Source organism: Coloeus monedula (genome assembly GCF_965178545.1).
Source record: "Coloeus monedula genome assembly, chromosome: 13".
Lineage (NCBI taxonomy): Eukaryota > Metazoa > Chordata > Aves > Passeriformes > Corvidae > Coloeus > Coloeus monedula.
The window spans coordinates 12209032-12226363 of NC_138793.1; the positions used below are offsets into that span (position 1 = coordinate 12209032).

General features: G+C 42.7%; 1 protein-coding gene across 2 annotated transcripts; it reads left to right on the forward strand.

Annotated features, from left to right (window-relative positions):
* Positions 1 to 4997: 4997 nt before the first annotated feature.
* On the forward strand, positions 4998 to 15947 carry OSGIN1 (oxidative stress induced growth inhibitor 1). 2 transcript variants are annotated; one of them, XM_082290227.1, is made up of 6 exons: positions 4998 to 5117; positions 9264 to 9369; positions 11839 to 11975; positions 12296 to 12487; positions 12818 to 12909; positions 13567 to 15947. In XM_082290227.1, exons 2-6 carry the CDS (start codon positions 9285 to 9287, stop codon positions 14555 to 14557), a joined length of 1497 nt encoding a protein of 498 aa, XP_082146353.1. In that variant the 5' UTR covers positions 4998 to 5117; positions 9264 to 9284; the 3' UTR covers positions 14558 to 15947. The 2 variants fall into 2 exon arrangements, with proteins under 2 accessions (XP_082146353.1, XP_082146354.1); XM_082290228.1 differs by having other exon boundaries at positions 5039 to 5117; positions 9267 to 9369.
* Positions 15948 to 17332: the final 1385 nt, after the last annotated feature.

The following is a 17332-nucleotide window of genomic DNA, read 5'->3' on the forward strand; positions in this document are numbered from 1 at the left end:
GATAAGATTGTCTTTGTAAAAGATACTGGTTCACCCAGTTTTATGTGGAATAGTCTCAGGGGACTTCCAATTTCAGTCCTGGTAGTCAGTGTTGCAGCACATGGAGCTACTGTGAAGGGAAATTGAGGTCTAAGAAAATATCACTTCAGCTGACCTTTCAGTGTGCGTGAAAGGCCTCTTAAGAAGAACGGGCTTGTGTGCAAAACGCACTTAGAATTTCCCAGAGACTCCTGAGGTTATAGCAGAAAGGAAATGTTGCAAATCAGATTGGCTAACCTGGATCCAAGAAGCTGTTACCTCTGATAGAATCAGGTGCTTAAGAGGAAGATGAAAATAAACCCTGAGGGTAGGAAGCTGCAAGATAACTCAAGTCCAGTCCTTTTCTAAACCTTCACAGCTAAAAACTATTGTGCTCTGCTGCAGAAAAGCTTATTTTTTTGGACAAAATTGAACATGCTGGCTGGGTAGCCCTGGGTGCCCTTAGCTGTACATGTTTCAAAGCCTTTCAGGAATGCTACAAAATCCTTTATCTTGATTAAGTGATTTGTGATAAAGTAAAGAAAACTAAAGCTGGGTTAAAGAGCTGCAGCATGGCTTAAGCTGTGGCAAAGAAATGAATCCAAGAAACTCCAAAAGCTTGCTGCAGCCCTGTTTATGAAAGGTTGTGTTACTGAGTTAAACAAGCTCATTGCATCGCATGCTCTTTTTCCATCTTTGAATTACTTGTATTTGAAAACTACAGTTTTGCCCTAAGGGAAAGTATTTACAGAGAAGATGCTCAGTGCTCACAGTTAGCTGCACCTACTACTTCAAGTTTTCTTCTCTGTTAGCTATTCCACTCAAGAAATGATGAACATTAACTTTAGTAGGATATTTTGTGCTTTGGGACATATGCACACACCACAGTATTATACAGCAGTTTATTAAACTAATCAGTTGCTAAATGCCCATGTAGACTAAGAGAACATAAATAAACACTGACTGTAAGATTGTAGGAGCTAAAGGCTGTATCTTCAAATGATGCAGCTATCCAAAATTCATGTAAATATTTTGAATACATTGACATTTAGATAAGAGGAAAATTCCCTACCAGCTTCATATGTAGTTTAATCTTTGACTAGGTCATGGCTGCTGTTTGTTTGACATGAAAGTGCATGTGTTTACTTTTTTCCCCAAAACATCGATGTTGAGCTCATGATGGAGGTCTGAGGACAGAGCGTGTGAGCTGAGCTTTCCTCTGCCTGTGGCATTTCGGGAACGAAAAGTCTGCAAAGATCCAGTCCTGGGAAACATGCATGGCTGTAGTCCCTGGAGCCACAGGACTGCACCTCTTTGCATCCTATTAGTTTTTGGAAGGAAGCACATGTTCTGGGAAGTAGACAGCACCCTAGATTTGGCTATCATCCAGCCTTCTGAGGAGGGAAATGGTGATCCTGGCCCATTTTCTAAGGAAATGCCTGCACAGCCACTTGGCACTCTACTACTTCTCCACACAGATGCTTCACATGTAAACTATTCTTGCAAAATATCCAGTGTTACCTCACAGTATTGTACTAGGAATGTCTCCTTCAGGGTGTACTTATAGGGACTTGATCATGCTCTCCATTATTGCTCCTCAGCCTGGATAGAGAGGAGGTGTGGAATGTCCCAGCAAGGCACTGGCACTGTGCCCTGTGCACAGGTCCTTGCTGCAGAGTAGCCAAGGGTGTGACTATGTGAATGCAGAGAGTAGAGCTTCGTGGCCCTCCTGGGTAGTGTGATTGATTCTCACCTCCCCAAGTTTATTTCTTAACAGTTGCTTTCTGGACAAAGTGGTGAAAGTGGCTGAATGCCCTGGCCAGTGAAGGGTGGTGAAAATCTTTGGTTTCATCTCATTACTTTAGGAAGACAACCTTCTTAGAACAGACAGGGAATGACTTCAAGGTGATGTATTGAAAGCAGGGAAAAGCGAAAATCACCATCTTAAAACAATTCCAGCAAAATGTAAGGTTTTGCTTTTTAGTTTCTTCAAACAACTTTCCAAGTTACTAAGACAAAACCGTTTCAATCATTTATGTGACTGGGAGGTCAATGTTCCTGTGAACAACAAAAGGGTGCAGTGAACCTTTACTTCTCTTCCCTTGGACCCAGCTGCTTAAACACTGCAAAAAGAGGTATGAACACAGGACAGATATGGCCTTGGCAGGGACATGGGAAAGTTGGGACATGTGGTCTGGGCCAAATCTTTCTTTAGAGGAAGCCATGTGAAAGCACAAACACGTAGGAAATCACAAGTTTAACTGAGAGCAGAACTGGGTCTCATACTTGCAGAGTTGCCTAAGCTGCTTTTTCTGTCAGACCTAGCAATTGTCTGGGATTTCCCAGGCTTTTTTACCTCTATCATTTAGCAGAGTAAGTCACATATTCCAGACATCCAGCTGCTTTCACAGATGGTATGGCCACAGCTTGCTGATTCTGACTGGGGTATGCCATGACATTTACAAGGAACATCTTGCTGATATGATCTGGGTTGTGGTGTTGGTAACAAATGTGGGTTTTCTTAGTTGAAGCAAAAAGAAACCAGGTGAACTGCTACAGTATTGGTGTCAAACCATTTATTATCAGTACATATGTGGGTCCTAGTTTTGGTACATAAGCTAACATACAGCTCTAAGTGTAAGCTTTCCTGGGTGATACAGGTGGAGATTCTTCAGGCAGCAACAATGTGAAGCTGGGTTTAGGTACTGTACAGAGACCAGATAGAACCAAAATATTTGATCAGATTTTCCAACACTTGATTTTATATTCTGTCTTAGATTAAATGATCTGCAGTGTGTGCATGTGAACAGAACACTTAATACTCTCTTAGGCAGAAGACATGTAGAATTTTAGATTTCTGTTTTGCCATTATTGAGAGAAACACCAAAGCATCAGAACACTACTGTGGCCATTGGAGGATCACACTGTGTTCCTCTCACTATGGAAAACCAACAGAACATGAAGTTCTAGTGAGTGAAACAATGTAGTATGTCAGGATAATTTAGCAGAGTCTGGTACACCTCAAGGCTGGCTAGAGGGAAGGGTGAATGCTGGAGAGGTGCTGTAGGAAGGGTTCTGCCATGAGCTGTCAGCAGCAATGAGTTCTGACACCAGACCTTAAGCTCCCCCAGATCAGGAGACAGCAGAATCAAGGCTATCTGACAGGTTTCATGAGTAGGAGATGGATGGGTAGAACTTACATATTCTGAGGTAAAAAGTCAGTAAGTAACAAGGAAATTTCTTTCTAAGGAAATAGGTGTTGGTTCAGGTGCAAAGTATTCCCCAGTACAGTGTTACGGCTTTGTCCTTAAATCTGTGCACCCACAAAATTGCTTTGTCAGTTCAGGAAAAAATAGAAGTGAATTGCATTTGGGTTTGTAGGTCAAGGGCTGGCTGCAAGGCCGACTACAGATTGCTCAATTACCTCTTCTTCTGGAAAGTTTATAAAAAGTGTTGGGCTGAATTATTTGTTTGTGGTCAAGGTACACAAGGAGAAACAGTTACTTTGATGTATATCTATCCTATGTGATGTGTTTGCTGGGATATCAATAAAAAAGAAGCCCCCAAATTGCTATGTTCAATGGTCTTATTGCACAAACAAATAAAGGACAGCGGGTTGTTGTATATGAACGTTTTCCTGTAAAGAATTGTACTGTGCACAAAACTACAAAAGAATCCTGGCTTTATTTGCAAAGGCAATAGAGATTCTAGTTTTATAAATTCTAGTAGGAAATGGACAGGATCTCCTATTTTTCACATACAGGGCAACTTCATTTCTGCAGATTTGCACACATAGTGTGTATTCCTTATTTTCCTTATTACAAACCCAGCCAAACCATCATATATGGTTTTGTCTTGTATCTATGGTATCAGCAAGTATGGACTTGAACATCTTTGTTCTACAATGTTTGACACGCAACGCTGCAATACATTGAAGGCAGATTTGAAAAACCTAGTAACAGGGCAGTCTTAAATCACCTAAGCAAACAAATGCCTTATTTCCTCTGAAAGCTTAATTTTTCCTTGACTGGCATGGACACATTGGTTACATGCCAATAAATATCTAATTAATGCATATAAAAGCCTTTGCTGTCAAAAAATCAGTATGAGTTATTTAAGAGCACTGTGCAAATGCTACCAGGAAACTCGAAAGAGTCCTCCCCCCCTCCCCCCCTTCAGTCTGACACCATTTACTGAGTCAGATTTTTCTAAGGGTTGACTGGTAGTTAAACTTTGAGTGAAACAATGGCTTCACATTTATTAAAACAACTTATTCTGGTGGAATTTAAATTGAGTATTATATTAGGTATTCTGCTGTGATGTGGGTCGTGAGAGTATGGAAATCCTTCTTATGAACTGCTTTTATCTTTCAGATCACATGAATGAAAGTATGCATCTTAACTGCATATCAGCAGTCCTGATTTCCTGGAAATTGTGGTTTCCAAACAGATGGCCTCAGAGATAAACATGTGCTGCATTTACTACTTGAACTGAACACTTTGGCATAAAGGTATTTCATTTGTGAAGGGCACTTTAAATTTAGCAAGCCAGATCGATTATTCCCTTAATTGAGTAAGATATCTTGGATGAAATCCCTGGTTGGTTCTAAGTTTTATAGGAAGCAGTTTGACTCATTTTACTGCTACTGTGCAAAAGGCTTATAACACTTTATCTCACCGAAGAAAAATAAATACAAACTGACATCAATATTTTCAGATCCACTATATATCTATGATGTCCTGAGGGTTAAAAATGGAAATGTGTGTTCAGTGCAGGACTTCTGCCATGCATGGCTCCTGTAAGCCTGCTTTTGCTGTAGTCACACAGTCAGCTGAACATTACTAAGGAAGCTCACTACATCATTCATTCAGGAGCTGGGAAGGGAAATATTCCTGCTGACTCATGCTTATTAGTATTTTCCTTGCTCCACCTCCAGTCGTTTTGGCTCCTCCTCTCCTCTCTTGCTGCTGGTTGCCTACTATATTTAAACAGCTGTCTTAGGGCAGAGAGAGGATTCCAGGCTTGTAGTTTGGGTGGCTCTCCTGACTGTACAATCACTTTCATAAAGATCCCACCTCTCATCAGACCTGCTGCTAAAGGTAAGAAGGCTCCAAGTAAGCACAGAGAGCTCTGTCTGGTGTGCCCTTCTGACTATCACAGGGGTGTTTTAGAAAGGTGTTATTACGTAGCACCAAGTTGATTTTTTACACATACTTTAATTGTGTTTGGGGGGTAACTGGCCTGATATGTAAGAGTGATGATGCAAGGAGGGAACAACTTCTGAAACTTGTAGGGAAGTATAAAATGTAAAAGCTGTCAAGATCTCTGCTTTTTTAGAAAAGTACTAATCAATTAAATATTAAATTGGTGAAACAAATGAGCTGCTGAAGAAATTAAGCTGAAGAAAACTATTGCTGCATTTATTTTAGAACTGTTCTTTAAAACTGAGTGTTGTGGTAGCTCTTTTAATCTCCCCCAGATTTATACCCTGACTGCATTGCTGACTTGAACTATCCCCATGTGCTGTTCAGGCCAAACTGTTGATTCTTACTTTACAAAAATCTCGTGCCTGTTACAGGGAGAGATATCTGCATATGGCTGATGTGACCTGGCTTTCTATTTCTCTAAGGCTCACAGAGTGTCCTTGCCTTCTAAATGTATCCTTGCTTTTTCATCTGCTCACTTAAAACCTGTTTCAGCCTTGCAGCCTGGAGCTAGTAAGAGCCACACTGACTGAGTTTGTGAGTTATAGTCCCTCTAGACATGAGGCTGTGTCAGGAAGGTATGCAGAGCCTGGCCCAGAATGAGCTGGGTGCTTTTCAGCCAGAAACAATTATGTAACATCACACAGACACTGGAATGCTTTGGAAGCAGCAAGAAGACAAGCTGTGAAACTTGCTGCTTTCTCCCAAACGAAGAGGAGGAAAGGGACATCCATTTAAAGTAGGAAGCTCAAAGCAGGAGCCAAACTCAGTGTCACTAAGCTGACTAAGTGTGAGTGCTCAGCAGCCTACACTACGTAAAAGGAGGGTGAGAAGAGCAGTCTTAAGTTTCTTGCTATCTCAGGCTTTTTCTTGGTGCTAACTAGTTCAGTACAGATTTGCAATGAACTTCAGTGTCCTGTTGCTTTCCAGTAGCCTCTGCAAGAACTCTGCTACACTGTATTAGCTGCCCAGGTTTCCAGGTATAGGAGTCTAAGACTGAAAAAAAAAAAAAAAAAAAGTAATTAAAATAATCCACCTTAACATCCAATGACAGAAAAAGTGAATGTTTGGCTTGAAACTAAAATGCCTGAGATGCTCTGAGCTCAGTTTTACCCCCAGAAGTCAAACCTTTAGCCTACAGGATGGGAATAGCTATAAACAGGTTCAGCACCACCTGATTCACTTTCTACTTAAAAAGAAGAATGAATAACTATGAATTATAGATATGGCAGCTATAGGACGTGAAAGGGATTTCTCCCATTTGTAGAGAGATGCTAGGATGGTTAATCTTGTGTTGATAGAATTATCAGTGTCAAATCTTCAGGAAACGAAGTGTGTAGCACTAAAATGTCATTAGGGGTTTTGTGAACCCAGGTACTGAATAAATTCATGGCTAAAAATGGTCACATATATGCACAGATCCAGTAATTTCATCAGACGAACAATTGTGCTCCTCCAGCTATTAAAGTTTGGTTTAATTCCAGAAAATTCTCCTCTTTCATGTGTCAAAAGGTACAGAATGGAGGGGAGGAGGGTGAAAGGAGGAGGGAGCTATCAGTGAGCTCACGGCTTCTGGCTCTCTGCTTTATCAGGGTGGAGAAGGGTGGCACGGTGCAACGGCCAGGAGCCAAGGCAACGTTCCTCTAAAGTAAACAGGACTGGCAGGCTGTCTTCTCCTGTCTTGTGCCTTTTCTGTCCCCCTCAGGCTTGCCCAGAAAAATGCTGGCATACAGCAGCATGACTTTGTGCTCATGCCTTACAAATGGGCTTGCAGGCTCCTTATTTATGTGCTGGCTCTGCTGCTGCCCTGGAACTGCTGCCATGTGCTGTACTGGGTTGGTTCAGCAGTCCTTGCTTCCAGCGAAAATCCCACGGATGTTGCTGGGTTACCACTGTCTACAGAGTGCATGCAGTTTTTCCATGCATGCTGCTGCAGGGAGCTATGGAGCAGAAACCTGGAAGATTGCTTCCAGAGATCTTGCTTTCTCTTCCAGACTCTCATTAGTTTCACAGAAATAAGATGTGTACTCTGTGTTAGGAGAAATTAATAAGAACTTTTCTTCTTGTGTAATACAGTCATGGAGAGGGGGTTATTTCTTACCATGGAGAAAAACTTCTGCTAACCTGCAGCTAGATACTGTGGTTTACTGGTGTGAGGGGAATACCTTACTGGTCACACCAGTGTCCTGTTGCTTTGGTGTCTCTGGCAGTTCCAGGTGCTAGTGCTGAATGCTACCAATTGCAGCTCTGGAGCTTTGTGGGAAGGAATTATTTGGGGGTAAACTTACACCACAGTCTGAAGGTGGTGCAGGTTTTGGTTAATGTGGCAGAACCTGCCCAAAAGGCTGGGGAGATCCTTGGGCAGTTGGGCTGTACTCCCACAGCTTCCATGGCTGGGATAAACATGCCTTAAGGGGAGTTCATCTCCTGCAGGGAATGCAACTACCTTTGAGTCTCAGTTAAATTGGGAACATAAGTTTCCTTGAGATCCAACTCTCTTCAAAGCTAGATGCTTCAAATTACTTCAATTAGAAAGCACAACTATTACGTCTTTTAAGTGGTTCATGCCCCATCGGCAAAATGCATGAGAGTCTTTAACTAATGCTTAGTTAAGCGGTAACAGGCAACCAGTAAGTGTTACTAAACTGTGATCCAAAAATGTGGACAAGGCTGCTGGTTTTGAATTCATCTTGTAAGCCTTATGTGATGAACCCAGTGCTCTTGGAACAGAGCTGTCGAGCCCAGCCATGGCTGGATATTGGTGTATATGAGAACTGTCACATCCTTGCAAGCAAATGCAGTTCCAACACTCCTGCTCATGCCTGAAATTTGCAAATTGCAAACTCACTGGTGGTTTCTTGGCTGCCCATTCAGGCACCAGGGTCCTACACTGCTGGAGTTGCTGTGACGTAAATGTCAGGCTTAAAGAGGGGCATTACACTTGTAGGAAGACATTTGCTGCAATACTTGTGTCAAAGGCAGTGATGTGCCAAGCCTTATGGAAGTGTGTGGTGCATTTGCCAAAGATCTTTCTGCACTTGGAAAGGGTGTGGAGAGCATACCCTACTGAACAAAGTCATGCCATTCAATGGATTTTTGCTTAGCTTTCCAAAATGAGAATAAGATTTTTATAAAAGAGAGTATTTTCTGTAGAATAATTTAAAAGCTTATGCTGAATTTCAGAAATCTCATGTTTATTGTGGTAAAAATAACTTCTCTAGGTTTAGTGGCAGTAGAGTTGAATTCCATGGAAAACTAAAGAAGTTGTTATTTGGCATGGTAGGATTCCTGCAGGAACGACAAAAACATTCAGTGTTCATTGAATATCTGCATAATGATTAGATTACTTGTATAGATTCCACTCTAATGACACCTTAGTCTCCAATTGTGATGTATATTTTGTTCAAAGACTTTTTTACTTCTTCACACCTAGAACTCTCAATTTTCTGGAAAATTAAGAAAGAAGGTTCCAGAACTAAACTAGCACTTCTCCAAAAAAACCTATAGTGATAGAATGGTACCTATTTGAAAATGCATCCAAGAGATTTCCAGTCTTTGGGCAGAAGTCTTGAGTCAGGTTTACTTTACTTTTCAGTAAATGCACAAGTTACTTTAAAAAGTGTTTGTGACAATGATGCAATTTTGTACAGAGTATGGTCAGAAGTGAAGTTTCATTAACAAGCTGCAACACTTAATTTAATGTAGTCAGAGGGTTACTGAAATTACCAGCTGTCCTGGAGTAACTGGAGTTCATGTCTGAAAGAGAAAGATAACTGTTCTCTCCCCATTTTGTGGTGCATAATCAGAGAATCATCCTTTGATTTTGGGGTCAGGAGGAGAAAAAGATAAGGAGGTCTGTCCTGAGTGTGGAAGTGTGACAGTGACAGTCTGTGACAGAATGTGACAGCCTGCAATGCAAGGGTAATACTTTAGATTAGCCTGAGTTTGTGGGCTGGAGAAAGTCTTGTGGGGTTTTTCTCGTTTGTTTGTTCATGGGTTTTTGTCAAAAAATGCAAATAATAAAAAACTTATTTATTTCAGCAGGTAGATTGAAGAGCATAAATGCTTCCGGACAGGAAGATGTATCCATTATTGACCAGACCCTCAAACAAGAGTGGGCTCAAGACACTGCCTGTTGTGATCATAGGTAAGCCTTCTCCTGCCAGCAATGCTGTGTTCTCTCGTGCTGTTTTTGCTTTGGACTTGCTGTCTTTAACTTCTGTTGCACGTGTTCTCACTCAAACCAGAAATGCCTGACCGCTGTTTCTGCATCCTTTCCCAGACAGCCAAACTTCCTATAATACTAAGAGAAAGACCACTAAGAATTGTGGCAAGTAGGGAACAAGATGTTTGACAAATTAAAACACAGACCTATTTTTAATGATAAAATTAGTAACCTTTTGAGCATCAGTTCATTTGGGCCTGCTTTTTCTCTGTTGGATATTTAGAAAGATTTGAAACCTTTCCACTACGGATAGTTAATCAGCTTGCGGTAATTAATCTGTAGCGCTTGAATTAAAGGTAGGTTTGTGTGAGTTTTTTCACCATGATGTCTGTTTAGACAGTACTCCAGATGCTGTTAAGTTTTCTTTACATTTTTCAGATTTCTTTTAAAACATGAGTGAGCTACACTGATTTTGTACAGATTTAATAGACTTATAAAAAGCAGTTTTCTACCAGTTAAAAAAACCAGGATATATAGTAACTGTCTTGCCTCCCTTGCAAGAGGGAACTTTGCAGTGTGAGGTGATTCCTGGAGCAAAGTAATGACGTCAGTGCCTTCCCCTCTGACATACCACGAGCTGTGCTGGAGTGCAGGTTTTGGACCCTGTTCATCTGAGCTTGTGTTTCATGCCTTCCAGAGCTGGGCTCCCTCTTTATCTGGCATCAAATTCCGAGCACCTGAGAGAGCTGCTCCAAAGTTAGACACTGCATAAATCACCCCTAGTCCTTGCTAACAGCGACTTTGACAAGGATACTTCTACCAGCAATTTCTTGTCTGAGAATGACTTTGTGCTGCTCAGTTGTTCAAGTCTTTAGGTGGGAAGGAGGATATTTGGTACCTCCCTAGTGCACCTGTACAGGGATCCAGGGCAGAGATGTCACTAAAGCCTCAGAAGAACAAAGATAGGCGCTCTGAGGAGGCTGTTGGACCGAGCAGCCCAGCTGTTCCACTGCAGCTGGACAGCACTGCACGAAGGCTCCAGCTACTTCCCCAGGCCCTGCTCCAGGAAGGCTGTGTGTTCCCTCAGCTGTGCTGGCAGCCTCGTGGATGCAGTTGCACTGTGAAATAGCTTGAGCTCCAGATGTTCTTGTGACCATCCATATCAAACTTAGATGTGATTCAGAGTAAATCCTCTGTGTGTAGTTGCTGAGTGTTGTGCATTCAGACAGTGAAGTTTGACTTAGGTACCTCCTTGTACTTCCTAAAGCAAAGTAGTAACCTGAAATTTGTTATATTTTACTATAGCTGCAGCTTAGTTTGTTTTTAATGTCTGTTGCTGTTGGTTTTGGCTAACTTTCCTGCAAGTGGAATATTCCAAACACTGACCTGCAGCTGCTGGTCTGTGCTCAGCACAGCGGGCTTTGTCCCCAGCTGTGACATGTACTGTCCTTCACATAGCTCAGTGTTGGCTTTACAGCCCTAACCTTCCTATTTCTGGGATCCTCAAGGATCAGCCTTTGCTCCAGTCCCCCTTGCAGTACTGGCACTGTGCCAACAGGCTGCTGTCACTTGGGTTCTCCTCCCCTCTTTGTCACTGCACTGTGTCACGGTTGTTGGTCACACGGCAGCAAAGCCTGGGCAGCCAGACAGGCTGACAGTTATTTATTTGTCACAGACACTGTAAAATATTAAACGTGCTGGAGAACAACCATGTGCAAACTTTCCACAGGCTACTCTCACTGGGCTTTGGAGTCACATATATCTAGTTTTTCCACTGGCTGTTGGGTGGTCAGCAAAGGCATTCAGCCATCCAGCAGCCTGTTCAAAGTGTGGTATTCTGAGGGCTTGTCTTGGCATGGCAGAGAGACTTTTTCCATAACACTGCAGTATCATGGTAGGGCTGGTTCCCATTTGAAAGTGTCCTCAAGACCCGTTAGTCAAAGCTGCTATTGCCAAATATCCCTTAAAAGATGGAATTTCTTACTGAGAAGAGCTGGTTCCCCTTCACTTCAGTAGTCACTCTCTTTTCTGGAGCTTGTATCCTGTGCACAGTGAATGACTCTGCACTGGTGTGAAATGTGCTTCTGCGAGAGCTGAGGCCCCTGGTCAGTACATGATCAGTTTCTAAACCTCTAAGTTTAGAGAAATAACTCTGTTCATCACCTTGCTAGAGACTTCAAGCTTCAGGTGAGGGTAACCTCTGACTTACTTAATCCAGTATCTTTTCAGCAAGTTCTAAGGACCTTGCAATGCAAATAGGAGCAAGCGAGGAGGAGATGGCTAAAATGACTTCCCCAACTCCATCCAATAGGTCAGTGGTCAACCTGGAGTAGGAAATCACCTGTATCCACAGCAGTGTCATATCTTTGGAATTGGTCTGGATATTAGAAACACTTCTCAAAGAACTGCTGTATTTCCGGAAGTATAAATTCTTCTCCATTTTTTTTTCAGGGAACGGACCTTCAGGAATCTGTCTCTCATATTTGCTGTCAGGTTACACCCCTTACTTCAAAAGACACTCTCTTCATCCTCATCCTATTCTTCAGAGAAAGCTGGAAGAGGCGCCAGAAGTCTCTGTTTTGGACCAGGTTTGTGTAAAGAGAAACAGTATGACATTCCAGAAAGCATCCTAGGGGTGTATCATAAGTGATTACCTTGTTTGGATTTTCAAAGTACACAGGCAGAATGAGCCTTGAGCAAATTTTCCTCTGTAATCCAGATCTTCCTTGTATGAAATGGCAGCATTGCTGCTAAGATCCTCAGGGTAGCCCTTGGGCAAAAACAGGTCTGTGTGCCAGTAAATGAGCTTCCCAGCACACCAAACCCACTGATCAGAGATCCTGGAGTAACAAGTAGTCTGCTGCCTGGCAGTACATGCACTCTGAGCATCTGGTCTTCCTCTCTTTAGGATTTGGAGTATCTGTCTGAAGGCTTGGAGGGACGATCCCACAGCCCTGTGGCTCTTCTGTTCGATACTCTTCAGCGTCCAGACACAGATTTTGGTGGGACAGCAGAATCAGTGCTCACTTGGTGGCATGAGCCTGACAGAGCCATCCCCCACCTGGTCCTTGGCAGAAACGCTCCTGGAGGTGCCTGGCACGTAAGTGAATTGGAGCTGAGCTGGGGTCTGCGTGTTGTGTAACAGCCAAACGTGTTGACTGGAGAGAGAAAAGTGCCTCTAAAATGCCAGTCAGCCTTATTAGATTTTATATATACAGACAAGTGAAAGTTTAAAAGGAAAACAAGCATGAGAGGCCTTTATATTTCCCATCTCTTGTTCTTTTTGGAGAACATGAATGGTTTCAACCATGACAGCAGATCAGAGGAAATTACTGATTTCATCATCTGTGCCATATTGAAACATGGAAAAGTTGCCTTTTGCTTTTTACATTAAAAAATTGAAGTAATTTTTCTCTGCTTCTTTTTCCAGTCTATAGAGGGCTCTATGGTCACCCTGAGCAGAGGGGAATGGATGGGACTTCCAGATCTCCCTTTCAAGGAATGGTTAAAGCAAAAGAGAAGGTGAGATATCCATGGTATGGTCATTTCCAAACATCTGGAGATTTTTAGAGAACCTGGAATGGACTTCTTGAATGCAGCTATGCATCTGTTATGGATGATTTTAGTGAGAGAAAGGACACCCTCCCACACCCCCAAACCAGTGCATTCTACATGCAGTGATTCAGATTAAGTTGCAGTGCTGCTTGGAATGTGTCCACACCCACTGGGGAGATGAATCAGGGACCACAAATTCTAAGTAAAGCTTCAAAGTGTGGTCACCTGGCTTCTGTGTCTACTGCTGCTGTCCCTGATGACAAGTGTAATCAGTTCAGCTACTGTGCAGTCTCTGAGGTGCTTCTTCTCTTGACATGTGTCACAATTAAGAAGTCCAGGAGTTAAAAATGGAATGGAAACAAGATATTAGAGAAAGGTTTAAATAGCCAACCATGTTCTTGGGGTTGGGATTAATGGTAGAAAAAGCTGCCTCTGTCCAGCAGCTTCTGGACCTGACTGTTAACTCTATGTGTCAGGAATAACTTTGCTGAACCAGTGGAAACTAGATCAGTCTTCTCTGGTAGTGCCAAGACAGATGGCTCTAGAATACATTCAGTGCAAGAGGGGACAAATTCCAATCTGTTACTTAACTGCTGCTTGACCTTTGTTTGTACTTTATTACAGAGGCCTCAGAAACAATAGAGCCACAGCAGAGGACATTGCTCAATATTACCAACACTATGTGATGAAGAAAGGACTGCAGAAGAATTTCAGATGTGGCACTGTTGTGACCTCTGTGAGGAAAGTGAGTGCAGAGAGCATCTCCAACCACACCCAGAAAGATCTGCAGGATAGTGACCCACTCTCGAACTCTAATGAACAAAGTACAGAGGTCTTTCAGGTGGATGGATTTTTCAAAACTGTGGAAGGTGATAAAGAGCCCTTCTCCCTCCATGCAGAGAATGTGGTCTTGGCTACGGGAACGTATGACAATCCTACCTGGCTCGGGGTCAAGGGAGAAAACCTTTCCTATGTCCACCACCAGCTGTCTGCCCTAGAAGAAGCAATGAAGAACAACAGTGTTGGCATCATGTCAGATCCAGTCTTGATTGTAGGTGCTGGTCTGACAGCTGCTGATGCAATTCTCTTTGCTCACCATTGCAATATTCCAGTAATCCATGTTTTTCGGAGACGAGTCGGTGATCCAGGCCTTATTTTTAACCAGCTCCCCAAAATGATGTACCCTGAGTACCACAAAGTCCATCAGATGATGAAAGAACAAACAGCTGCCTGTGCTGGGCCCTATGAGTGTTACATCAGCCTCCCTGAACATCACGTGCTCTCCTTTGGCAAGGACAAGAAATGCATCTTGCAAGACAAGAATGGCTGTCAGAAAGCTTATAAAATTTCCATGGCTCTTGTTCTAACTGGCTCAAACCCCAACCTCTCCTTCCTGCCAAATAATGGCATTGACTTGGCAATGGACAGTGACCAGCCAGTCAATTCAAAGAGGAATCCCATAGATGTTGATCCATTCACCTATGAATGCACTCAGGAGAAGGGGCTCTATGCTCTGGGACCTCTAGCAGGAGATAACTTTGTACGCTTTGTGCAGGGAGGGGCTCTGGCTGCTGCCAGCTCTCTGTTAAAGAAAGCCAACAAAAATCCCCCCTAACAAAAAACCCCATCCCTGTACTACCTGTACCTGGATGGGTTAGTGCTCTCTCCATGAAACAGCAAATCATCTGATTTGTATATCCTCAAATCTAAAGCCCATTCCTGGTATTCTCCAAGGTTATACAGAGAGTTAATAAGTTCTTGCTGAGTTGAGAAGATTAAGTGACCAAACACAGGGTGGGTTTCACACACAGCAGTATCTCCAGTTCCTGGGAATTCAGCTCCTTTTCTGCATAGCTGTGCATGGTTACTGGGAGTGAATCTTATGCCTGGAAAAGCAAGGGACAAGATAGGAATTGCTCTTCTATCTAAAACCCTCCAGGTGACCAAAAATTGGATTGAGGAATCAATGTTAATTTTATTTTCAGATAGCAGTGTCACAACACTGTGTCTGTTGGTGTCTTACAGTGTTTTGTCTTGAAGCAAAGTAAACTGACCTGGTTTTATTTGCTCCTGTGGTTTGGCTGTATGTTCATTTAGGCCAGAAACCACTGACAGGTGCTGCAGGTACCTCTTTGGCACACAAAGGGGTGCTCTGCAAATAACAAACATTCGAAACTGTATTGTCTCACTGACACCAACAACAAGTAATAGATGATTTTTTTTTTAAATCAAGATTCCTGTGATGGGTTCTTCTCCTTCCTGAGAAGGAATGGTACTGATTTGCATTCCTTGGTTTGCTAAGCAATACTTGGTTTGCCATCTTGCAGCCTCCTGCTTTCTAAATCCTAAACCTGTGATAGCCAAATTCTTGGCAGCTGCTGTAGAGACTAAAGCAGAACTAAAGGGGAGCTACTGGTCTGTCTTGGAACTGCCCAGGTGCTGTATGGGGCTTCTGGTGCACAGAGTATCTTGGTAAGGTGCAATATGTTATATACTGGGTATATATGCTAAGATATTATGATTTTTTTAAAAAAATATTATTTGTATAAGAGGGAAAATGGCACAGTCACTTTTTGGTAGCTTTATGCTATATATATATCAAAATTTTTATACTGTTTTTCTAAAAGATTTTTATTGGCAGAATATTTTGTTACAGTCTTGCAGCCTGAATGAGCTGGGGTGGATGGCAACGATGCCTTATGTTGCAAACAGCATTCTCAACAGACCTACAGGGCCTTTCATACCTCTCACAGGAAAAACTGCAGTCACGGCTAATTTAATTTGATGTAAAGACAGACTCTGCTCCCTGTGTTGCACTGAAACTCACTGACATCACAAGCCTCTGAAAAACTGAGTGTGATGATACAGTGGCTATTTGTAAATGAATTGGCCTCGAGTTGAGATATGGGAGGAGTTTGTCTGTGGTGTTACTGTATCACACTTGAGTAATTTTTCTGACTGACTATTCTTGTATGAAACTTTCCAATAAAGTGATTTCAGATTTACCCTGCGTTTGTTTTAACTCTGAATCTCTGACCCAGAGAAGACCTAATGAACTTTACTTTTCATCACCATCATCTTCCTGGTGAGTACCAGGGCATGGTTTATGCCTGCTAAATCCTTCATCCCTTTATTCCCTAGGAGGACCCTACTATGAATTTTCTCTCTGGGTATCTTTGCCTCTCCAGTAGGATGAAGAACCCTTGTGAAGTGCTTTGGCCATGTCTGTCTCTTATGAGGCTAGGACACAATGCCAAACCAGGCTGTTTGCCAGGCTTATTCTTGCCTGGGGGATCTTGCATCTCCTTCCTGTTCACCTACTGTCTCCTCCTGTCTGCAGAGTAACCCCAGATTATTAGACCAGTAAGTCAGTAAGACAGTTTAGATAAGAAGGGACATTTGAAGGTCTCTGGTCCAACCCCACTAAAACAGGGCACACTTTGAAGTTAGACCTGATTGCTCAGTGCCTTACTGGGGAAAGCTTTGAATATTTCCAGGACAGAGATTGCAGTATCAACATTTGATTGCCCTGTTCAGCATTTTACCACCTTTGTTGAGAACTGTAGGGTGTTTCCTTTACTAGTTGAATGTCCCTATTGCAGCTTATCCACTGCCTCTAGATTTAGTGATTTTTGGCTTTTTTTACTGCACAGCTCTGAGAGGAATCTGGTTCAATGTGTTAAAACATCAATACTCACCTCTTCTCTGCAAGCTGAGACTGAAGTGCCCTCAGTATTTTGTGAACTCAGAAAGGTGGAGGGAATGAGTTTCTTGGGCTGTGTCATTGCTCACTGGCCAGAGGGGTGGCAATGCCTCCAGGCCTCTCTTTGGCAGCATTACTCTTTATGAGCTGGTACTTTCCCCCCTGATTCTGTTATCCTGGCACTATGGGCATTCCTGAGAAGGGATAATGTGGTTCTGGGATCTTCTGCAGCTAACCTTTGCTAGAAGAAAGTTCAGTGATCAATGCTCACCTCTCTAAAAATACTGGTTTTGGCTACATCTTCCTGTCTCAAAAGCAAATGAAGAGGAGAACAGAAGCCAAAGAGCATTTGAAAAAACAAGGGGCATTGGAATGTGCTGGGAATAAGGTCATAATACTGGTGTCAAGTGAAATGCTGCCCTTCCCATCACTGAGATCAAAGTCATGGTGTTCATGCTGATCATTCCTGCATCCCATATTGCGTTATGCTGAAGTAATTTGTCCTGCATGGGAGAGCTCCTAACTAGGTCAGCAGCCTGAGCTTCCGTCGGGGGAGCTCCTGTGTCTGTTTTAAATAACCCCCTTTCCTGCCCACGAGGGACGAGCTAATTGCCTGCCCCATGCAGGACAGGAAAGGGAAGTGTTTCTCCACAACTGATGCTTAGAAAATATCCTACATTCTGCCCC